General features: G+C 36.5%; 1 protein-coding gene across 1 annotated transcript in view; it reads right to left on the bottom strand.

The window, feature by feature from the left end:
• Positions 1–2071: 2071 nt before the first annotated feature.
• LOC149079435 (uncharacterized) overlaps positions 2072–25117 on the bottom strand; it is a 78395-nt gene continuing 55349 nt past the window's right edge. The window contains exons 3-5 of the mRNA XM_089240156.1: positions 11552–11580; positions 6515–6724; positions 2072–6399 (exon numbers count right to left, since the gene is read on the bottom strand). Of these exons, the coding sequence (XP_089096282.1) occupies positions 3484–6399; positions 6515–6724; positions 11552–11580 (3155 nt within the window). The 3' untranslated portion in view covers positions 2072–3483. The remainder of the gene's footprint in view (positions 6400–6514; positions 6725–11551; positions 11581–25117) is intronic.

Raw genomic sequence — 25117 nt, 5'->3', positions numbered from 1 at the left:
ACAAAGACATGACTGACTCATGTGGATTTCCTGTGGGTATTTTAATAACTCTAACTTGCATAGGCCTATATATGATTCAAATTCAATGTGGGATATTCCAGATAGATTGAAATACTTATGACTAGAGGCCGGATGATATGCAAATGCATAAGTGCATATGCAATCGCGTATTTTTGCATTTTTATAGTTGCTGCGTATAAGTGAATAAAATCACCGAAATTATAGAATAAGAGCATATTTTTAGAATTTTATCTATTTAATCGCATTGTATACTTCTTCAAACGTAATCAAATATCTATTTTTTCCTATGAGTATTATTCATATTAAGGGATATTTTTTGGCATTTTTAAATGAATTTTTTGGCATTTTTAAATGAATTTTTTGGCATTTTTAAATGCATTTTTTGGCATTTTTAAATGCATATTTTTGCACTTTTAAATACATGCTTTCTTCATTTTTTGCGCATATTTTTCTTTTCTGCTAGTCCATACTTCAATGCTTTTAGCATGCATATTGTTTTCTTTTTTTTTCATTTTCGTGAGTGTGTGTGCATATTTTTCTTTCTTGAAAATAATTTTTCATTTTTAGGTCATATTTCTGCATTTTTTGATGAAATTTTTTGAATGCGTTTTTTGTGCATATTTTTCATCTTTAAGGAAACTTCACATTTTCAAATGCATAGTTTTTTCATTTTAAGTATACTTTTCAATATTCCCATGCGGGGGAATTGAAGAATTTTTAAAGCATATTTTTTATTTTATGCATATTTCGGAATTTTTTAACTGCATATATTCCGGTATTTCCAAATGAATATTTTGACATTTCCAAATGCATATTTTAGCATTTTTAAATGCATATTCTCTCTGTGCAGAGTGCACCATAAGTTCGTGAATAGTTAAAAAAAATCATAAAAATTGAAGGAATTGGCATATTTGAATGGGGTTTTGCGAAAAAGGAAAAAGTTTTTCCTTGACGGAGCGGGAGTTTTTCTTTCGGTGCAGAATATTTTTAGTTTAAATTTTTGTTCATAGAGGACGCTGCACAAAAGCAAATCTCTGGAAATATGCAAATCAGAGTCCTATAAAATGCAGGGTGCACGATTAACTGCTCATTTCTGGCCGCTTACATGAGGTTTTCGTTGTGATGTTGACATCGGTGAAGTTGTTTTGCCTCGGCCACGAATCGCCGGATGAAGCTTCACGGATACAGAAGAAAATTTCCTGTTCAATCATTCCTTATGGGCTGATTTACAGCGTGCCCTTTGTTGTCAAAAATTTTAACTAAACTTTTTTTTTTCTGTACCGAAGTTACCGGAGTTTCAAGTTGACACTTTATTCTCATACGATATTCCAATCCCAAAAAGTTTTGTTTCAGTTTGACATTTCTAATCCTGATGTCTTTAGGAACTTGTTACTCAATCACATTCCTAATTTGACGTCTTTAGATGTTTTACTCGAGTCAAGTTCTCATTATAACGTCATTTGAGACTTTGCATTCAAATCAAATCTGTATTATAAAGGCATTCGAAACTTAGTATTCAAGTTCGGTTTCTGTCAGTCATTCGAAGCTTTGTATTCAAGTCAAACTCCTATTTTAAAGTTTTATTTCATTTTAAAGCTTTGTATTCAAGTTAGATTTATATTTTTGATTAGTTATGAAGTCAAATTTCTATTTTATAGTCATTTGAAGTTTTGTATTTAAGTTAAATTTCCATTTCAAGACATTAGAACTTTAGTATTGCAGTCAAATTTCTATTTTAAAATCATTTGAAGTTTGTATTGAAGTCAAATTTGTATTTTTAAATCACTTAAAGTTTATCTACGCCACATTTCTGCTTTCAAGTCATTTGAAGCTTGGAATTCAGTAAGTGAAATTTCTATGATACTTATTTGAAGCTTTGTATCTGAGTCCAATTCCTATTTCAGCGTTATTTGAAACTTAGTATTACGGTAAAAATTTCTTTTCTAATTCATTTTTCTATCGAAAAGTCATTCGAAGCTTAACATTAAATTTTCATCCATAGTTATGTAGTAAAAATACATTTAAGAAAGAGAAAAAGAAGCAACACTCGTCGAAAAATTAAAAACATTTTTATTGGCATTTCACAATAATATACAAGAGGAAAAAAAAAGAAAAGGGGAGAAGAAAATACACATGTTCAAGAAGAAAAGAAGATAGATTCTGTTTTTTTCCGAAATTCCATAAGTCGTACGGTTTCGATTTTCACATAAAAACAATTTTTTTTTCTCTTGGAAGAAAAACGAAACCAAACGGTCGAATATGGAACCTAGAGGAAAGATTTCACGACGTCGCTCTTCAGCCAGGAAATTCGGAAGAAAACTTTGGAGTAGTTGTAGAAATGATCACAAGATGGCAGTCAAAGTAAATCTTGGAAACAACCATTGAAGGGGAATATTTCGTCACAGAATTGTAATAAGAACGTGATTCATTATCGGAAATTTCCTTTTTTTTCCAGTAGTAATTAGTATAAGTCTGCGTAAATGATTCAGCATCGAGAGAATAACAGTTTCAGAGCCTAATTTTTTGAGATTTATCGGCAAAAGTCGTGAAATCTTCCTCTTGGACGTAACCATATCAATAAGTTATGTCACCCACTTGGTACCAAAAAATATAGAAAATAAAGAAGACGTCTGATATAACGAAAAAAGAAAAGAAAGTGAACAAGAAGAGAAAACATAGCCGCGTGAACGCATCACTCTATGTCTTTTTTTTTTGTTGCTCAATACAAATATAATATGTACAGTTTTGATACATTCAACCTTCATCATCATCTTCCAGTCCGTGTTTTCGATTGCATCCATCATTTTGGCTTGGAGCTTGGTGCACGATCACCTCAAAAAATAAGTAGAAATAACCTTCGCTCCGTGGTTATCCCCCCTCCCCCCAAAAGTAAACTTCATCGATTCACCACCTTAATGTTATCTTGAAAAAAAAAATCCCAACTTAAAAACCATCACGTAACAATCCCCCAATTCAAAAAAGAAATCAATTATAAATTAACATTTACTATTAATATTGAAAATCCTAAATCAATGTGCGTTTTTCTTCGTTCTTGAACATAATTTTTGAAAAATAATTTATAATTTCTTAGGGCAGTTTTTCTTATCACAGCCGTAAACTCTCTTGAAATACGATAATTATTTTAGTGATTTAAAAAAAAAAAATCTTTCTTTTGGCTTAAGTTACGATTGTTATTAGGTTATTTATGATTATAAAAATTGTTTTCTTGGGTATAAGATGACACGTACAGGGGTTATTTTTTTTTTCCTATCAAGACTCGAATATCGAGTCCAAGGAGTGTTTCCCCCCCTTGAAATTAATTCCATTTCTCAGCATTAGAAGATAATAATAATGAATTCTGATGTCAAAATTATGTGTCATACATTGAAAAAGTCTGGTTAAGAGTTTCGTTTTCAGCATTTGGATACATCCTAAAAAATTCACGTGACGATAATAATTTCCCTAATCAGTGCCTGTATCACCTAATTTCGAAGACTTGGCGTCACTCGTGACTTCACTCCCTAACTTCTGTTCTTTGATTTCGGATGCGGCTGCTTCGTAGTTCGCTGGTGGCGGCGGGCGGTATGCGTTGGTGCCCTTTATGCTGGCGTTAGGGTGGTCTGGATTGTCCCTGTGTGGGAAAACCTGTCGTTGGCTGGCAGGCTGGTGTCCTGGCACTCTGGAGTGAGGATAGTCTGTTTGGGTACCGGTTCTTGAAGGGTATCTACCACCGTGAACTGCCGTCGAAGACGATCCGGGACTGCTTTCGGATAGCAGTTTGGTCTGGGATGCGGAACCTGTTTTGACTCCGCTTGGTCTGGACGGGGTCGAGACTGGATGGACTGATTGCTGGAATTCTGGTTTCGGATAGGATTCCTGCCCACGCTTGTAGCTGCCACCATTGCCGTAGTCGGGACCTGGCTGCTTGACTTTGATCCTTTGTTGGGACGGGGCTGGTTTCTTGACACCGCGGCTGATGGTTGGTTCTTTCGGGGGACCGGCAGCGACTATCGGAGGAGGGAGTTGTTTACGTTTTGGTTCGTACACTTCTTGTTTTACAAGTTCCTGTTCGTAGCGTTCGTCTTCTCCTACAGGTTTTTGTGGTCTTCGAGCTGGTTGCCCCCTTCCGGTTCCTCGTCCAACTGTTTGTTGTGATGGTGGTGTCTTTTTCTCGATTGATGTTGAAGGAGCAGCTGGAGGAGCTGGCGCTATCGGTTGGCTGGGTTGAGACACTCGTACCGGTTGGGGTCTAGGACGCCTGTATCCTGGTCCGCCCTTGACATTTGCGTTGGGATGATCGACCGGACGTGGACGTGGTGCCGGGAATGCCTGTGCTTGAGGTGGAACTCTCACACTTTGAACAGGAAGTTTCTGTTCTGTGGTTTGACTTGGAAGCTTAACTCGACCAGGTGCGGATGGCCTCTTTATTTCGTTGCCGGTTGAAGGTCTGGGAACTTTCACTCCCTGTGGCCTTTTAACTGAAGTCACGGCTGTGGCCGGTGAAATGACTCTGATGGGTTGGCGAGGTGCCGGTGGTTCAACGTATCCGGATCCTTTTATTCCGGAATCTGGATGGACGGGAGCTGGTGGGAGAGGTGGTGGAGGAATGTCCGCTGAACCGGATGATGGAGGTTTGTATCCAACACCGGTAGCGTGTGAAGCTGCAGGTGGCCTGTATCCGGGACTTAACACAGTTTGGGCTGGCCTTTTAACTGGTGGCGGCGGCGGGGGCTGGTAAATGTCTGTTTCTGGAGCTGGAGGTGGTCTCTGGTACCCAATTTGAGAAGTAGAGCCGCTGGGCCTGTGTGATATCCTAGTAGGTTCGTAACTAGGGAGTTGAGATGGAGGAGGCTGCCTGTATCCTGGCCCTCCTTTGATGTTAGCATTCGGGTGGTCTGGTGCTGGTGGGAAAACGGGCCTTCTCGGACGAGACACAGATTGAGGTCTTGCAGGGGGTGGGCTAGGTCTTCTTTGCTGAGTTGTGATGATTGAAGGAGCAGCAGGTGGAGATGGCTGCTTGGGGGCTACTGGTCTTCGAGGTGGAGGAGGTGGAACATATTCTCCGGTTGCCTGCGAAGGTGCTGGTGGCCTGACGTAATCTGGCTTGATATCGACGATTTCCTGTTCTTGTTGAACTGGTGGTGGTACGTATGGCCTCTGTGGAGGAGGTGGTGGTGGCAGTTTTGGTGCTGGTGGTGGAGGTGGTCGCCTAGGTGCTGGAGGTGGTGGTGGTCGCCTAGGTGCTGGAGGTGGTGGTGGTCGCCTAGATGCTGGAGGTGGTGGTGGTCGCCTAGATGCTGGAGGTGGTGGTGGTGGTCGTCTGGGTGCTGGAGGAGGAGGAGGGGGAGGTAGCTTGGGTGCTGGTGGCGGGGGTTGCCTAGGTGCAGGTGGTGGTACGTAGCTTACATCTACATGTTCTTGCTGAAGTTCTGGTGGTGGCTGTGGACGTCTTCCACCGACGTGCCTGACAGGTTCCTGAATGGTAGGTCTTGAGGGATACGATGGGAAGCCAACGTTAATTGGTCGACTTGGTTGAGGTATGCGTGGAGGCTCTGGCTGGGGCGGCCTGTAATCGCTACCTTTGAATTCAGAATCGGGGTGGATTGGTTCTTGCGGAATAATGGGTCTGGTGGGTCTTCTTGGTGGCGGTGCCGATTCAGCTGGTCTGCGCACAACTACTGGATGTTGGACTGGTGGACGAGTAACTCTAGGGGGCGAGACTACTGGTGGAAAAACTGGACGGGGTGATGTTGGAGGTGATGGCCTATAGGGTGTCTGTATAACGATAGGACGTTGAGGTTCATACCCAGAGTTGAGATTCTGTTCGATGGTCACGATTTGTGGTTCGGGCTCTTTCACCCTCGGTGGTTGAGATGGTTGCGGAATCCTGGGAGGCAATGGCTGTTGTGGGGGTGGTGGTGGTGGTGGGGGTCGACGACTAACCGGTGGTGGGGGTGGAGGAGGTTGGAAACTTATTGGAGGTGGTGGGGGAGGTTGGCGACTTATTGGTGGCGGTGGAGGAGGTTGACGACTTATTGGTGGCGGTGGAGGAGGTTGGCGACTTATTGGTGGTGGTGGAGGAGGTCTTCGAGCAACAGGTGGTTGGTATCCGCCACTAGAGATTGGTCTCTGCTGTTGTTGAGGATAGCTAGGGAAAGATGGCCTCTCAGTGTGCTGAGTTCCAATAACCGATGGTGCAGGTCGGTAAACACTACCTTCCGGTGTTTTTCCTATATCAGCATTAGCAGCGTAGAATGCGGCGCTGTCTTGGCAGTTGAAGTTGTACCAGAAATCACACGCAAGAATCTTCTGGTTGAAATTCGTCCCGGGTCCACAAAGGAAACTTTCTTTCTTGCCTTCGTGACAGTTATGGTAAACCTACATAAAAAAAAAATAATGCGTGTGATAATATTGAAATATACATGTGTATACATGAGTGACATAGAGCCTGAAAATATTTTCGGATGATTGACCAATCATATCGGCTAACTACCTGGCAGTTGGTCTCCATATCTGCGTAAAGTCCCGTGCTGTACGGCTGCGCACCACACGAGAAGCTAGTCTCTGGTATCGTCGGGGTCTCTCCTTTGACGTACCCATCGTGCCTTCTTAGTACGTCGTCGAAACCAAGATTAGCGTTGCCAGCTGGTTCGCTGTAGTCTGCTTCGTTGTCGCCTCTGGCGAACCCGTCGAATAAGTCAGCCTGACAGAGACATATATATATATATATATATGATGTCATTAAAATGCAATCTGAATGACACTAATATAAATGCAAAATATTATTCGGAAGAATCATTCAAACCACTTAGATAAAATGTCTACCTTTCATATAAAACTGTGGTACCCAGAATGTGGTAAACATACCTTCACGGGGGTGCTTCGTGAAAAATAGAAGTAGTAATGGTAAGGTAATAAAAAAAGAGCACAACATTAATCATAGCATGCTATATGAGGATGTAAGAGAACATTTTTCTGGGTATATACAAGTCTCCTGTGCATCACAGGGATATACAAGCTTTTACGAATGTCTAAAGGCGTGTATACATTAGCGAGTGGAGCAGCTTGCAAACAGGCTGTTGCAGTAATTTGTACTTTGTTAGACACAAAGGAAGTTTACGTACTCACGAACTTTGTGTGCCCTTTTTTCCCTCTGTATTCGTTGAAAAAACAACCGATTCCCGATAGTTCAATTCTAACGGCTTAAAAATATTTGTTCGCTGTTAACAAGAACGTATGCACCCAAATAAAGAAAAGGGGACACAAAGGAAAGGAATTCTTTTGTGTCCAACAAAGTACAAATTACTATAAGAACCTGTTTGCAAATTGCTCCGCTTGCTAATGTGTACATGCCTTTAGAAGGTCAGGAAATATACTCATTTCTAGAATGTAAGCAACCTCCTATGCTTTTTAATAACTAAGAATATCTTCATGGCATTCCTAGAGGTAAGCACAAGCCTCCTACGCTATTCAAGAGGTAAGTACGTCTTAAGCGCATTTCTAGAGATAAGCAGTGCCCACCTGTGATGTATATTTAGGGGTATCAAGACTCTTACTAATTTCCAGGGAATTTTTGAATCTTGTAAAGATATAGCGGCATATAACGTTCCCTCTCAGTTTTTGTTTAGCAATGCACACTCAATTTTTCTCCGTGCGGCAAGGCGATCTGCCATCATCTGTGCGTTACCACGCATGCGTTGGTCGGGGAGCGCTTAGAGAGAGAGTTGTAAAGAAAATTTCGATGTGGCTACCAGGACATCGTTCTTATTATTAGAAAGGAAAAGCATTTGGTATCAAGTTAAAAAAAAAAACATACAATATTTGTAAAAGAAATAACTTGTGAGTACAGTGAGAAAAATGAAAACTATCGATTATAACTAAAAATACGAAAATAAGACACTAAAACATCTGTTTCGAGGAGAATGTAAACCCTTCTTCGGTGGTAGAAAGTCTGCTGTGTATAGTGGAGACTATTCGCTTGACACATAACACGTGGTTGATATGAGGCGGACGTGCGATGGTGATGATGTCGATAGAGGAAGAGACTTAAAGTGATAATGATGCATACGATTACTGTTGTAGGACAGAGTGTATCGATGATGGAGTGGAAATAAAAATTCTTCTTTTTTAGTAACGATCCATATTTCTCCAATATTTTGGCCCAATTGTCAAAATCTCTCTATCATCGTCCATACACCTCTCGTCCTACAATAGTAATCATATGCATCATTATCACTATCAAGTCAAGTCTTTCCCTCTGCCATCATCATCATCATCACCATCTCGCGCCTGCCTAATATCAACCACTTGTTGTGTTCAAGCGAGTAGTCTGCGCTGTAACAGACTTTCCACCATTGAAGAGGGAGCTACATTAGCCTCGAAACAGTTGTTTGGTGTCTTATTTTCGTATTTTAAGTTATAACGGTTGGTTTTCATCTTCCATATATAGCATTTGGGTGATAGTCGCAAAGACTGTATCTTTGTCTATATCGGAATGTCTGGATGAGAGGAATGGTTACAAATGAGCGGCAACTGGACTTCAGGATCACAGTAGGTCGATACATTCCTGCTGGACCGTAGCGTGCCTTCTGCCCCCCCCCCCGAAAGTGTTTTTATTATGCAAAATAAATGTTTTGGTTGGGGTGGAGGGGGAGGGGATAATTCAGTTCGGGGCCCCAAAGCAGCACCCCGGTTGCCCAGCCTAGGTTACTGTCCTACATCAGCGTCTTTTAAAGTAAAAAAAAAGTATATCGAGATTCTAAATCTCTTGCAAAATCAAGCACTGTTTTGCCCGAGAAAAAAAAGGAAACGAATTGTCAGTAAGTAAAGAAACATTTGATCATTGAAAGCAGTGATTACCAACGTGGGCGTTAACGCCCCCTGGGAGGTGATGGAATAGTCTAAGGGGGCGATAGAACCTACGGATTTAACATGGGGTCTTATGGGTTTACTTGAGTTGAGTGGGGGACGATGAAAGAAAAAATTCCTGAAGAAGGGGGCGATGTAACAAAAAGTTTCGGAAACAATGGTCTATTATAGCATAGTTTCCCAAACTTTTTTGTTCCATCGCCCCGTTCTTCAGAAATCTTTTTTCTCCCATCGTCCCCCAACTCAAGTAAACCCATAAAATCCCATGTTAAATCCTTAGGTTCTATCGTCCCTCAGGGGGCGTTAACGCCCACGTTGGGAATCACTGATTTAAAGGAACATCAACTTCTTCTATAACTAACCTGGAATGCATTTAATCAGGTCGAGAAATAAGATTCGATTGAGGTGAGAGAATTTTGTTATTTTTAAACATATAACATATCACGACACATTTAAATTTTGAGGGCATGCGATGGCTTTATTTGATATCTTTCTGTTTACTTCAATGAGACGATTCTTTCCATTCAGTTTATTTCCTTTTAGTTTTCAAGTTTTAAACTGAACTCAAAATAATTACATCGATTATCTTCACACACACAAAAAAAAACAAACACATGGTATTCTATTTACCGAAATTAAACTTCCCCGATTCAGAGGATTATTGAGGGGGCGTTCTACCGGTCCAAATGAAACTAAATTTTCAAACAACCTACACTTTATACACATGTTCAAATGGGGTGCGTTGCGTGCCTGTAGAAATGCGTAAAACAAGAGCGCTCAACCTTTAGTAGACTGCGGGCCACTTCACTTGTTTGAAAACGTTTTGTGGGGCCACTTAAGGGAGCTGTACATATGCCGCGAACTGCTTAAGTGCCGCGGGTAACTTATGTGATGTAGACTTGCACCGAGGGCCGCTTAAGTGCTTCACAACTGTGCCGTTGGCCGCTTGAATGATCCGGAACTGTATCGCCGGTCACTCAAGTGATATGTATATATTCCGCGAGTACTGAAAAGTATATATGTGCCACGACTACTTAATTGAAGTGAGAATGTGCCGCAAGCCCACTTAAGTGATCTGGAACAGCGTCCCAGGTATACATATCTCGGGGATCTGGGAATGTGTCGTGGACAGCTTAAATAATCCACAAACATGTTGCGGGCCACTTACGTGTTCTGCAGCTGTGCCATCATTTAAGTAATTTTTCAATTTGTCACGAGGGATTTAAGTGATCTGAGTGCGTCACAGGTAACCGAAGTGATGTGGAACTGAAGTGCGGGTCACTTAAGTGATCTGCTAATGTGCCACTTATAGTTCATTTTTACAAATGTAAGTTTGAGGGTCACGGGCCGTGGGTCGAGCATGCATGCATGCTGTAAATTGTATCAGATAAAATGGCTGGTGCCATTTGATTGATTTTTTGATAATCCGAGCAATAATTTTAATGCAAAAAAAAAAATGCATTCCTGATTGCTTAGATCAGCGTTTCCACGGACCAGAGGTGACCTGTGACGATGGCATAGGTGGTCCGTAGGCAGACTTTATAAAATTATTCACCCGTTATAATATGGGTTCAAATAAAACTATTCCTTAAGGCCGGTGGATTTGCGCATACATGCGACTTATTTTCGCTCGTTGTAGCTTCCAGTGGACGACCGGTCTTGTATACTTAGGTTCAGCATACATCATCGAGGAGAATGTCGGAAAAAAATTGCGATTTTTAAATACTGGATGTATCACTGAATTTCGCCAAAAATTGCAATTTATTGCTTTGAATGCAACTTGCTAACTACTGCTAAAGTTGCTGGAGCGTGTGGAAGTAAAGGCCTGCAAAACATCACAGTTAACGAAAATGTGCAGTATTTAACGAGAAAAATATTCAAAGGATCTGATGACCATACGGTAGACTTGGATTTACACTTACACTTGGATTACACTGAAACGTATTAATCCGTAAAATACGGGACATCGTAAATTTTCATCAAGAAACATTACCAAAAGTAGGCACAATCACAGATCGTACTTAAAATTGTTGAAAAATTGCGAAAAAACCCCGTTAAACTTGACATATAGGCTGAATGAATGAACGCCAGGGTATCTGCCACCGGACTTATCCCGTTGCCGAGATCTCTTCCAGCCCAGCTTCGTGGCAGAGTTTGGAACAAAGTGAGTGCACCTAACAGTCTGAGTGTGTAGCTAGTGTTGTGTATGATATTTCAGTGCTGCCATCTATTGCCATTAAATTGTGAGTGAAGTGTAATGATTAATGATAATGTACCTCGCATCGCGAGTCCGTCACTATGACCACTCGACCACCAGAGCGGCTTGACATATAGGCTATGCGAGATGAATATTTATAGTTTTTTCCATAATAATCATATAATTTTATCTTATGAAAAGCTGTGTGTGTATTACACAACTTCGGTAATTACTACAAATTCAAATAAGTACCGGGGAGAAAACGGGACAAATGTTAAAAAAAAAACGGAACAACGCGCGTGAAAAAAGAAATTGCAGATATGTCCCGTAATACGGGACACATGGTCCGCTAAATTGTTCCAGGCATTTTAGTGGTCTTTGTTTTCAGAGAGGTTGGTGGAAACACTAACTTAGATAATAAAAGAAATGACAAAGTTCTTGACTTCAGTCAATTTGTGTACTCACGCATTGTGCGAGGGGTACTTGGAAATGTCCTGTAAAGAGATGGAGAAAAAAGAAAATACATTAGACAAGAATGAAAAGGTTTCACACAATGCAATAATACAAAAAATTACGGCAATAACACAATATATAATTTTTTGAAAATTTATATTTTCATTATAGAAAAGAAAAAAAAACCATTAATAAAAGAAAAATTAAATTATTTTTTCTGTCAAAGGTGCCACTTCTAATGACATATTCATGTTAATTGTACAAAATAGCAGGAGATATTAAAGATAAAACACATTAACCCTCTCACCGACATTGACGAGATATCTCGCCTTTCTTAAAAGCATTTTTTTTTCAGCAATGACAACAAGTCTAAGTGTTTTTAAAGCTGATTTCTTAATTGAACACATTTGTCGACCTGTTATTTTGCAATATCGGAAGAGAGCCTACTTAATTAAAGAAATAATATGACATTTTACAGGAGGTTTAGTGATTTCTGGTGCACCGGGGAAAGAGCTAAGCAATAACATGGGAACGTTTGATTCTCAGTCGGAATTTCAGATTCATTACATCCCTTTCAGAACCTGGTGCTCCAGAAGTAGTGTAAGTTGCTATTTCCTCACTGTAGAAATTTTCGTTTGACCTCAGGGAGTTAAGCACTAACTTCAAGGATTGCGTAAGTTCTGAGTTAGAAATATGAATATTAGGGGGCTTTCATCAGAGGGCAGCACTATAAGTTGAACTTCCGGAGGGTTTTTAAGGTGGCTTATATTTAGCAATAAATTTCTGGAAGAAATTGTATGTGAAGAGGAATACACCTTTCATTATCTTGGCTGAAAAAATTGAATGAAGTGAACTATTTCTCCACAACAAAAAAAAAGAAAAAACTTGAAAGTTTGAAATTTTTTTTTAACAAATAAAGATTTGCTAACGTTTGTGTTTTAATTCCGTTCTTTCAGTATCAAAAATGCAAAAATATTTTGCAAATTCCAAAAAATGAATGCTTTGGTCTGAAAGGGGTGTTTCTTCTTAAATGAGAAATTTAAATTTTTTTTTCTGTAAGCATTAGAACAAGTGTGTTCAAATTTTCAGGCATGGTGGGAAAAATTGAAACTACCCACGAAGCTCGCGGGCCACCAACTCACGTAATTCAGTGAAATCTCAATAAAAGGGGCCAATAGGGACCCCTAAGTTAAACAGCGACAAAAATAATTGAATACTTTTATTTATTCTGACCTTATATCTTTTTTATTAATTTTCAATTTTGATTAGTTCTGAAATAATTTTTTTCACTAATTCTCAAATGATAGATTAATTACTGATTAAATTAATTAATTTTGAGATTATTTTCCTTCTCAATACATCTTGAAATAGTTTCTTCCAATAATTATGCAATTATTCTTTTATTGATTGTGAAATATATTCCATCATCAGAAAATACGAAATTATTCCTCGCATTGATTTATATGTTTTTTTTTATCATTAATTATCAAATTATTTGTTTCAAAAATTCAAAATTTCTTTCATTAATTTTGATTTTCATCAATTTGTTCAGAATTATTTTTTTCATTTATTCTAGAACTATTTCTTTCATCTATTTTGAAAAATTATTTCTTCCATTTATATTCCCTTTATATTCTAGAATTATTTGTCCCGTTTATTCTAGAATTATCTCTTCCATTTATTCTAGAATTATCTCTTCCATTTATTCTAGAATTATCTCTTCCATTTATTCTAGAATTATCTCTTCCATTTATTCTACAACTATTCTCCATTTGTTCTAGAATTATTTGTCCCGTTTATTCTAGAATTATCTCTTCCATTTATTCTACAACTATTCTCCATTTGTTCTAGAATTATTCTTCATTTGTTCTAGAATTATTCTTCATTTGTTCTAGAATTATTCTTCATTTGTTCTAGAATTATTCTTCATTTGTTCTAGAATTATTCTTCATTTGTTCTAGAATTATTCTTCATTTGTTCTAGAACTATTTCTTTCATTGATTCCGACATCATTTTCCTCATTAATTCTAGAATAATCTCTTTTCAATATTTTCAAACCATTTTCTGAAAATGATTGATCGGCGGGCCACGACAAAAAAAGCTCGGGGAGAAAACGTGGCCCGTGGGCCTTGCGTTGAAGACCCCTTTTGTTACAATATTCATCCAGATACCACAAAAGAAAAAAAAAAAGCCAGTTCACACACTCAAAACAATCCATCATAAAAACAGAACAACAATCAACACTCGAAATTCCAGTAGAAAAACCTCAATAATTCAACACGTGATACGAATCACGTAGAAAAGACATCTCTTATATTTCCATATTCAAGAGATACGCCACTGAATTTCATTTCACGTATTCGAGTCTACGCTACTTGCTTAACAAGGAACACGGGACGTGTTTAGTTTAGTTTATTCAGTCCATTCTATTATCTCTTTTTATGCCTCGTCCTTGACATTCGTCTCGTTTTCGCGTGTAAAAGTGAGACAGACGCTATTGTGAAAATGGAAAGAAAAAGGATTCTTATCCTTCATAACTGTTCCTATAATGAGAACTTATCTCTCTTTCTCCACTGATCTCATTTTTTTTTTTAAATAATGATAATACGTGTAACGTCATGTCCACTCGAAAGTGTTAATATCTCGTAATCTCGAAGAAATGAAAAATGACTATATGTCTACGAACAAAAAAGCTTTCAATACGAAGAGATAATTTGAATAAATATATTTTTCAAATCCGATTTTGTAACGGAGCAAATGACAAGGACATGCCGCATGTCACAAAGTAATATAATCAAGGACACGCGTCCATACAATATGTGTAGTAAATACATTTCAATGACATAGATGTTCAAATGTGATAATACGGAAGAAAGAAGACTTTCGGAGAATATTAAAATATTAGAGGAGGAGGTGGTGGTTTTTTGCGTATGCTACGGTGAATGTGTTGAATCGGTTATTATGCATAATCGCCAATCGTCTCGGTAAGTTTGAAAAAATTATCACTTTTAACGGAGATTATGCACAATACACGAGCATCGTTGGTGAATTTGATAAATGATAAAAAATTATCACTTTTAGCAGAGATTATGCGTAATACCCAAGAGCCGTTGGTAAATTTGGTGAATACTAAAAAAATAATTATCACTTTTACCGGCACTCACGCGTAATATCTAAGCATAGTCGGGGAATTTGGACACAAATGCTGAAAAAAACGATCACTTTCACCGAGAATTATGCATAATATTAGTAGTCTGCGTGGTAAGTCTGATAAATGCTAAAATATTATCACTCTCATAGTGATTATTCATAATACGAAGCGTCGTCGGTAAATTTGGTAAAAGCTAACAAATTATCACTTTCATCGGTGATCATAGGCGTACGTAGAATTTTCTCAAGGGGGTTTCAATTTTTTTTTCTTCTCATGGGGCGGGGGGAGGGGTTACGTTTTTTCCTGCAAAATAACACTATAATCTCTGCTTGAGGGTGGGGGGTTAGAACCCCAAAACCCCCCTTTGCGTACGCCAATGTCGGTGATTATTCCTAATACCAAGCGTCGTCGGTAAATTTGGTAAAATCTCACAAATTATCACTTTCATCGGTGATTATTCATAATATTAAGCGTCGTCGGTAAATTTGGTAACAGCTAACAAATCATCACTTTTATCGGTGATTATTCATAATACCAAGCGTCGTCGGTAAATTTGGTAATAGCTAACAAATTATCACTTTCATCGGTGGTTATTCATAATACCAAGCGTCGTCGGTAAATTTGGTAAAAGCTAACAAATTATCACTTTCATCGGCGATTATTCATAATACCAAGCATCGTCGGTAAATTTGGTAAAAGCTAACAAATTATCACTTTCATCGGTGGTTATTCATAATACCAAGCATCGTCGGTAAATTTGGTAAAAGCTAACAAATTATCACTTTCATCGGTGATTACTCATAATACCAAGCATCGTCGGTAAATTTGGTAACAGCTAACAAATTACCACTTTCATCGGTAAATTTGATAAATGCTAAAAAAATTAACACTTTCTCCGGTGATTATGCATAACACCCATGCCTCGTTGCTAAATTCAATAAGCGATAAATTTAGGTAAATTTATCAAACCAACCAAAATATTCGGCGATTATGCATAATAACCGGATCACATTTATCACATCTACAGCAAGATATACACGAATAATGAAATCACGAATAATTGAGGCAACAAGAAAGGTACTAAAGAGGTTCGTGTAAATTATTAGCCTGTGGTTCTGCATCCGGAATATTAAGATGGCCAGGATTTATGACGACCACAAATGATCTGTTTTAACTGAGCTTAATTACTTCATTGACCTGCTTTACATAATATCCCCGCTCCGCATCGCGCGCTTTTCTACGCCGCTGTATTTTATTAGTTTTTTTTGTGGCCCCGATAATAAGAAGTTTCCAAACCACTTACGCAAAAATAAAATAATAAATCAATTGAATATGAATTCTCATTAATTTTTATATGAATTATTTACAAGTGTTGTGGGTGTCTTTAAAAAAAAAATGCGATCATATAATTACGGATATTAAAAATAGTTCCATTTTGCTGGTTATTATTATCAAGCCGAGAGGTGATCCAGATATTAGAATATTCCGCGGGATGGAAATTTTCTAAAAATATATAATATTTGAATCATATATGAAAGCTATTTTATTATGAGATAAAATATGGAGTAAAGTTCAAGTTATTATTTGGATCTGGCTCTATGAAAGGGTATTATTCATTATTTTTTGTTGTTATTATTTTTGGCATTTTTTTATTTTGCACTTTCCGGCATTTTCTTGTAAAAATTTTTTTTTTTGGAAAAATAGCTAGTTTTTTTTTTTTTGAATCAAGGGTGCTGAATTTTTTGGAGAGTGCGTGCCACTTCATTGGTTTGTAAACGTGTCGCGGGCCGCTTGAGTGATCAGGGAGTCTGCTGCGCGCCACTTAAATCATGTGGAAGGGCGCCGTGGACAGCTTGAGTGATCAGGAACTGTGCTGCGGACCATTTAATGATCTATAAGTATGCTACGGATCACTAAAGTAATCTGTAAATATGCCACTGGTCGCTTAAGTGATCTGCACCGAGGGCAACTTAAGTGATCAGTAAGCGTAACACGAATCACCAGAGTGATCTGTAAATATGGCGTGGGTCACTTGAGTTATCTGGAACTGTGCTGTGGGTAACTTGAGTAATGTAGAACTGCACCACGGGCCGCTTGAGTGATCTGTTATTATTCAATATTCCACGGGCCACTTAAGTGATCTGAGAGTGTGCTACGGGTAACTTGAGTGATCTTGAACAGTGCAGTGGATTGATTTGAGTGATGTGGTACTGCACTGCGGGCCGCTTAAGTGCATCTGGAACTGTGCGATACATCACTCAAGTGATCGGTAAATATATCTCGGGTCACTTCAGTGATCTGGAAATTTGTCGCGGGTCACTTGAGTGATCTGGTTACTTGAGTGCTCTAGAAATGTGAAGTTGCTATTTACAGCCGAAAAATTTGTCAAAGGCGAGAAAAGTAAAGTTGCCATTCATGCGGAAAAAAATTGTCAAAGGCAAAAAGGCAAGTGAAGTTGTCATTTACAGCCAAAAATTTTCAAAGGCAAAATGGGAATTGAAGTTGTCATTGTTTACAGCGGAAAAATTGTCAAAAGCAAAAAGGCAAGTGAAGTTACAAATAACATCCGAAAAAAATTGTCAAAGGCAAGAAAAATTAGCTGATTGCAGAAAAAAAAATAATTGAAAGCAAGAGAAGTTGCCAATTGCAGCCAAAAAAATTTCCAATGGCAAATAAAGTTGCGAACCATCGCTAAAATTTCTGAAAAATCACCAACGACAGGAATTAGAAGGCAAGTTGCTATGGGTAAAATTCGCTAAAAAAACGTGGATGTTTGGCAAAAATATGCGAGATAAATATTTTCATATATATATTACTATTTATTTTATAAATATTTTTATACTTTTGTATTTATACGACTACAATTAATTATGATATAGATTATATTATATGGTAATTATGACCAGTCAAAAGATGGCGGAATATTCAAGATGGGAATTTCTAACAATATGCCATATTGGAATTAAAAAGTGGATCAAACATATTTTACGCCGAGTCTAGCTCAAGTTGTTATTTGAATTTGGTTCTATGAAAAAGAACATTATATTATTACTATTATTATTGTTTTGGTCTCGTGACACGAGGTCATACTTTTTTGGAGATTAGTTGGCACGTGATATTTGGTACCTTGCACCGAACTGGGATTTAGAATCAGCTATTTTTGTATTCTTTTGTGGTTTATGAGAATGTAGGGATGACCATAAGAAGAGGAATATATGGTTTTTGAATTGGCTCTTGTAAATGACAATATAAGGCGGGAAATTGCATGGAAAAATAGATTACAACATTTTGATTTTATGGCAAGATTAACTTGGGGGGAAAGGAAAATTTCTCATAGTCTTTATTATAATGCCTGGATTAACAGGGATTACGGCCCATCTGAAGAAAATATAGAAAAGGAATATTTGATGGAAACGAACACACTCGTCACTCTGGATTATTTCTTTTTTCCTGAAAAGAGGTCACAGTGCAAAATGCTGAAATGTTTGGTTGAGTGATTGGCTCTTGTCATTTTAGATTCTGGAAGAATTCGTCTGAACAGACGTGAAAAGGTTTTTAACAGAGACGTTAGAGATTTTTCAGGTTCTTAGTGAAGTCTATCCTTTCAATTTGTTTTATGGGGGGATATTAGGCGGTTCCCGTTCTCTCTAACATTCCCAATAGTGAATTTCTAAGCATGTCGGATATGATGTCTGTTCAATTGTGGAAAGGGATTCACAAAGCTGATAAGTCAACTACAGTGTTTTCGTATGAAATATTTAATGATTCCATACATCACGTATATAAACTATAGACTTTGGTTTGTATGATTGCGTTTTGAATTGGGTTGCTGTATTTTTAGAAATATAAGACATCCATATTAAATAGTTGCATAACGCATTTTGTTATGGGCATCTTTTTTTCTCTCGGCCACTTTGTTGGGCATTTTGTGGCCTTGTATTCGTATTTGAATTTTAAAATTATTCCTGATGCAACTAGTCTCACTGATTCGGGAATCCTCACTGATGGACAACTTATGTTTTCTAAACAATGACATTGTGTCCGACATCAAAAATATACAATTCCGAATGGTTTTGATCAGCTGAACATGAATATAACCATGAAAAAAAATTACTGGCTCTTGGTTTGGAGATAAAACAATGATAAATGTTTAGAAAAAGTGCTTTACGAGTAGCATCGACGGACGACAATGAAACTGTTCATAAAAACATACAATTTCCAACTTTTTTACCCTGTCGTAAACAACCGGAAGAATAATACTAATGTTTTAGTATATACACTGACATATAGAATGATTATAATATTGTAACCATGAATATTTGTATGAGCATATAATGTTTGCTCCCAGTGTGTATTGTATTTATAGTAATGTTTATGTGCATTCCCAATTATGTAAAAAGGGAAATTTATGTTATGTAAATAATATATGTGAATAATATATGTGAATAATTCAAATGTGAATGCCCAGCAATGTGAATAATTCAAATGTGAATGCCCAGCAATGTGAACGGAGGCTCAGTTTGTTTATTCCCGTCACAGTGGAGGCTGTGTTTTCATCTGTGTGTGTATATATTGCATATTCTGTAAAAAACAAAGGGAAGCAAAACTGCTCAGCACTGTGGATGGAGACTTTGTTTCCTCGTTTCCCGTCACAGTGGAGGCGTTGTATATATTTTGTATGTATTGTGTATTTAGATCATTCGAATCTTCTACCTCAACATGTCATCTTCTTACTTGCCATACAAGTCTTCTCCTCACTTCTTTTGAAATCCCAAGCTGCGGTCTCCAGCCCTTATGTGCCACTGGGCGCACGTGCAATATTTCTCCCTGGTCATTGGGTTCAGCTATCAATTTTAGCCAAATGTCATTTCATATATGCGCGCAAGCTGTTTTTGATGTACTTTTTTTGAAAATTTTTCAAAAATTAAGTATAAAAGATATGTAAAATTTTATACCGGCATAGGATAGCATATATAATGAAAAATATGTGAAAAAAATTCTAATAAATTAATGGTTAAATTGTATTTTTAATTATATTTTAACTTTTTCCCATGTTAAGAGGTACGTGACCTCTTAAGTTTTTTCCTCAAGTTTTTTTTCATGTTTTACTCACATTCAACTTTTACCACAGCTTCCGAATAGGTAGTCGAATATTTCCAATAATATCTCAAAAAAATCTGGTTGTATATACATACTTAAAAAAAAAAAGACCCATTAATCTTTTATAGTGAAGACACGTGCGATGAGATGCCAAAATGTTTTCTACTTAGTATTAAATTATATTGTTTCGGATTATTGAGGATAATCAATTACGATACCCGAGCCTAGTCTCGTAAGGCCATATGGGTTCAGGATTATTGAGGATAAGTAATTTTGGGTTAAAAAGAACAAAAGGAAGTAAAATAGAGAAGAGATGCACCCACACGGATAGGATTGAAACTAACACCAGGAAATGCTGAAGGGGGTAGGAATGCCAAAAAATAAAAAATAAAATATGGGTTAAATTTTTATAATTTTTTCTCTGAACTTTAAGAGTGGGGACTAGCAATTTGTCTGAACTTTATCTTGATTTGTTGTTGCTGTACATGATGCTTGACCTTTCAACAAGGAAACTAACTTTAAAAGTTATTTCAGTTTTCTCTGATCGTAACTTGTCTACATGCACTTATATAATTGGACGATAATTCAGAATGTTATCAATTTGAACCGCAAAAGATAATTCCATTTTTGAGTAATATTCGGGGTCTTTGATACTTGGGAGATTAATAATATGAACCTCGATTGTCATTGGAATTCTCAGTCCCGAGTGAAATGAAATTGATGGAAAATATAATATAGCAGGCGCCGCTTATTAGAATTACGGATGATCTTATCGTTCGGATATCGTTATGATTTTCGCCAAGTACGGAACGGACCAATATCATAACAAGGGGGAAAAAATTCATTATGAGGACTTCGATTTATGCTATCAAGTTTTTTTTGTCGAAAGTTTTTTTCTTTTTCATATTTTGAACCACACCAATAAGTTATCGTTATCAATTTATAACTATAAACTGATAGAACGACATACAGCGTTCTCTGAATGTGATCAGCTCCATTCTTAGGAATTTTTTGGAGCTGATTAAAACGAAAAGTAACAAAAAAATTGTTGTTATATCCGAGGGCTGCTTTTTATCGACGTTACAAGCAAGGTTCATTATGGGGAATCAGTCCGGGCCGCCAATAATTGACGTTGTAGCCGAGATGTAGTTAAAACCGAGGTTGTTATAGCCAAGTTTCACAGCATTCAAGACACGTAATAAGGAACGGAAGCAAAAGCCATGAAAAATGTGTCGTTAAAACAGAGTTCGTGGTGATTTCATGGATGCATATAAGCAAGCTTTTCGCACAATGAGCTATGCGAGAAATAATATGAATTCCATTTATGGGAAGTCTTCCTTGCAAATGAATAAATTTTGACATTTATTCATTTGCAAGAAAGATAAAACATTAAGCAACTATGCAGCAAATACAGATGCTTGAGAGAAGCTGGAAACATTGGTGCAATGCATTGCATCAATTTATTCATATATATATTGCAATAAAGTTATATTGCAATAAATCATCATTTTGGAATTTTAACCGTTCTGCGTATAAATACTGAAGTCAATCTTTACAAACTATGCAAAGCGCTTTTTTCTATTGTTTTTGTTTTGCATATTCTTGCATGTGTCATACTTGAAAATTTATATGCTGATTTAAATTTGATTGAAAATATCAAAAATTTGATTGAAAATATCAAAAATTTGATAAAATATTGATTAAAAAGTGTACATATACAATATTGATCACACTAATAAGATAAAATGTAAATGTGTACATATAACTTGCTATTAACTAAATCATTGTATTATATTACATTAAAAAAATTTAAATAAATTCTATAAAACCGTAACTACAAATTAACTAATTTTTGAAAAAAAGTATCGACAGTTGCCGCATGACTAACAGATAATAGACTATGCTTATAGACCTGCTGGAAGAACACCTTAGTCTAGCGGTTCTCAACCGGTGCTTCGTGTGCACTTTTCCAGGAGCTGCGCGGCCACTGGAGGATAATAAAATAAATCAATAAATTTGATAAACAAACAAAAGAGGCCTAAAGGGTACCGGCATATAAATTATATACTAAAAAGGGCTCCTCGAGTTAAACAAGGCTCCGCCATAGAAATTTTACATTGAAAAGGGCTCCGCGCGTCGGAAAAATTGGGAACCACTGCCTTAGTCCATAGTTTCCCAAACTTTTTGTTCTTCACCCTCTTCATCAAAAATTGTTTCCTATCATCATCCCCCCCCCCCCAACTCAAGTGAACCCTTAGGATCCTATATTCAATCCGTAGCTTCCCTCGCCCCTCTGGACCATTCCATCGCCCACCAGGGGGCGATATTGCCCACTTTGGGAAACACTGCCTAGTCCCTTGGGAGTCACAGAGTGAATGTTCCTAATTTATGTTTATTTTTATTGTATGTACGTATTTTTGTTCTTGTCACAGTTTTTGTCTTTTTTGTACTAATTTGTCACGTTGATGTAACAATAAAAAAAAGAAGGTTAATTAACATTACTGCCGTTGTAGCCGAAGTGTCGTTACAACCGAGGTATTTATAACCGAGTTTGTGACGGAATTCCTCATCCTACCATCTTCAAGAGGCACACTTATTGGAGGAAAAAAATAGCGGAAAAACGAGGAAGTGTGCCGTGAAAGAAGAGTCCTAACTCGAGGTTCGAATGCCACCTTTCCACCGAAGCATACATTAATAAAACTGAGTCTTAAGTAGACCGGCCGATGCCCCGTGGGTAGGTTGTCTACCGAGAAGAGAAAACAAAACTTCTTCAACAGGTAAAAAGACTCATCATAGAGGCCAAATCGCGCACCTGCATCGGTTCGAACCAACAAGCCTCTTTCACTTATTATTTTTTACCATTCCCTGTGCAATTACTACGAAACGCATAGAAAAGAGACTTGTGGTCGTCCACACACGCTTCCTTCAAGGAGAGTGAGTAAAAGATGACCCAATGGGCTACTGTTTCGTGTCTGGGAACCATTAGGATGTGTGTAGTAGTATATTGCATCAATATTGCGGCTCTTTCTTCCCCCACCATAATAATTTTCGTCATTTTTCATCTATGGATGAGTCAGAATAATTTTGTATTTAGGTCGGAACTTTTCACTTAAACTAGAATTTTTTTTTTGATGAGATAAAGAGCACTTATGGTGTGAAAGTTACCATTAAATACCGATGTGAGGTCTAATAAGCAACACTGAGGTGGGTCTAGCCCAGGGGTGGTCTTCGAATTTTCTGACATTGCGGGTCAAATTGGAAAGTTCGATGAAGGCTGTGGAATTTAGATTAGTTAGATAGTATCTACATTTATGAAGACTTTAGGTAGGGGTTCTCTGAACCATTTTCACCCGCGACCCAAAACCAACAAAAAAACCAGCTTCGCGACCCACGGGACTGGGTTTTTTTTTTCGAAATGAGTGAAAATTTATAACAAGACTGTAATATTGGATTTGTACGACCCATCTAAAAAACCCCTGCGAATCTAGTTAGGGTCGTGACCCATAGCTCTACAATTCCTGGCTGTAAATGGATTTTTCACGACCCATCTTAGAAACCCGGTGAATCGAATTATTGTAGTGACATAACTCTAGAACTGTCTGTAAATGGATTCGTACAAAAAGATCCTGGGTAATAGTAGATTTGAACGACCCATCTCGGAAGACCTTGTGACCCATAAGTTTAAGAAACCCCGGCTTAAGAGGGTCTCATACCTTTAACATGGTAAAAACTATGCTCAAGTTAGAAATATCATTAGAAATACTAAATAATCACTGATTTATTTCAAACATTTTTACTAATTCTTTGATTTTATATGCTATCCTATGCCAATATAAAATTTTACGTGTCTCTAATATTCAGTTTTTTTGCAAATTTTTTGAAAAAACTGCATTGAATTTTTGAAAATCTGCATAGCTTACGCGCAAGATAAAATAGCACGACATCAATGACATTGAATAAAAATTGATTCAAAAATAAAGAAAACTGTTCAGCTCATGAAATGAAGCAAAAGGTTGAAATTTAATTCACATTATCTTGTTTGAAATTAAATTTTATGAATTTCGAATTTAAAAATTCAAAAAAAAATTACATTTATAATTTCACAAAAGATTGAGTCAATGAAATCTCAATCTTTTGCTTCATTTCATGAAATAAATCGTTTCATTTATATTTTGAATAAATTTCTATTCAATTACATTAATGTCACGCTATTTTGTCTTGCGCGTAAGCTGTATTAAATGCATTTTTTTTTTAAAATTTGCAAAAAATTGAATATTAGAGACACGTAAAATTTTATATTGGTATAGGAAATCAAAAATAATTGTAAAAAAAAACTAGAAATAAATCAATTTGTTAATTAGTATTTTTAATGATATTTCTACTATGCGTCTTGAAACGTGATCCAAGAATCGTGGGGTTCCTTGAATTATTGAAGAATTTTATTTATTCTGAAATTATTATTTTAAAATATTATATTAAAATTATTATTGTTTAATTGCTCTTGAGTTTTTACTTATTGTGAAAATTGATATTTTCAATTGAATTATACGTTTTCGTCAATTATGAAATAATTTCTTCAGCTACGTTTTGAAGTTTTTCTTTTATTAAGCTTTGAAATTATTGATTGATTTTGCGTAATTATTTCTAAAATTAATAAATGAGAAAAAAAATAACTCAATTGTGTTCTAAAAAGTTATTTCTAAAATTAATTATCCAAAAAAAATTATTTCTAAAATTAATTATCCAAAAAAAAATTATTTCTGATTAATTTATGTTTTAATTTTGTTATTCTGATTTTTTTTATATGAAAAAAATTATTTCCCATTTTTTTCTAAAAAAAATTGTTTCTCATCAATTCTGCAAACAAAAAAGAAAAAGAAAATTACTTCTTTTTTAATGATTCTGAAAAAAAATCTATTTCAAAGAAAAAATTCAATAATTAAAAATGAATAATCTTTCAATAATTAAAAATGAATAATCTTTCAATAATTAAAAATGAATAATCTTTCAATAATTAAAAATGAATAATCTTTCAATAATTAAAAATGAATAATCTTTCAATAATTAAAAATGAATAATCTTTCAATAATTAAAAATGAATAATCTTTCAATAATTCTAAAAATGTTTTCAGAGATGATTATGAAATGATTTCTTCATCAATTCTGAAACTTTTCTCTTTCATGAACTATGAGTGTTTACTAATATGAAATTACTTCTTTTACCAAGTTTTCTGAAATTATTCCTTTCATTAGTTCTGCAATTATTTCTAAAATTAATTACGGAGAAAAATATTTTTCTCATCAATTCTGAAAAAAAATTATTTTAT

The sequence above is a fragment of the Pholcus phalangioides genome, unplaced genomic scaffold (assembly GCF_987345545.1).
Source record: "Pholcus phalangioides strain wild (caught in Gottingen) unplaced genomic scaffold, Ppha-v1.0 ptg000012l_1, whole genome shotgun sequence".
NCBI classification, from domain to species: Eukaryota; Metazoa; Arthropoda; class Arachnida; order Araneae; family Pholcidae; genus Pholcus; species Pholcus phalangioides.
The sequence above is the reverse complement of the archived record's forward strand: the minus strand, read 5'-3'. Positions and strand labels throughout refer to the sequence as shown.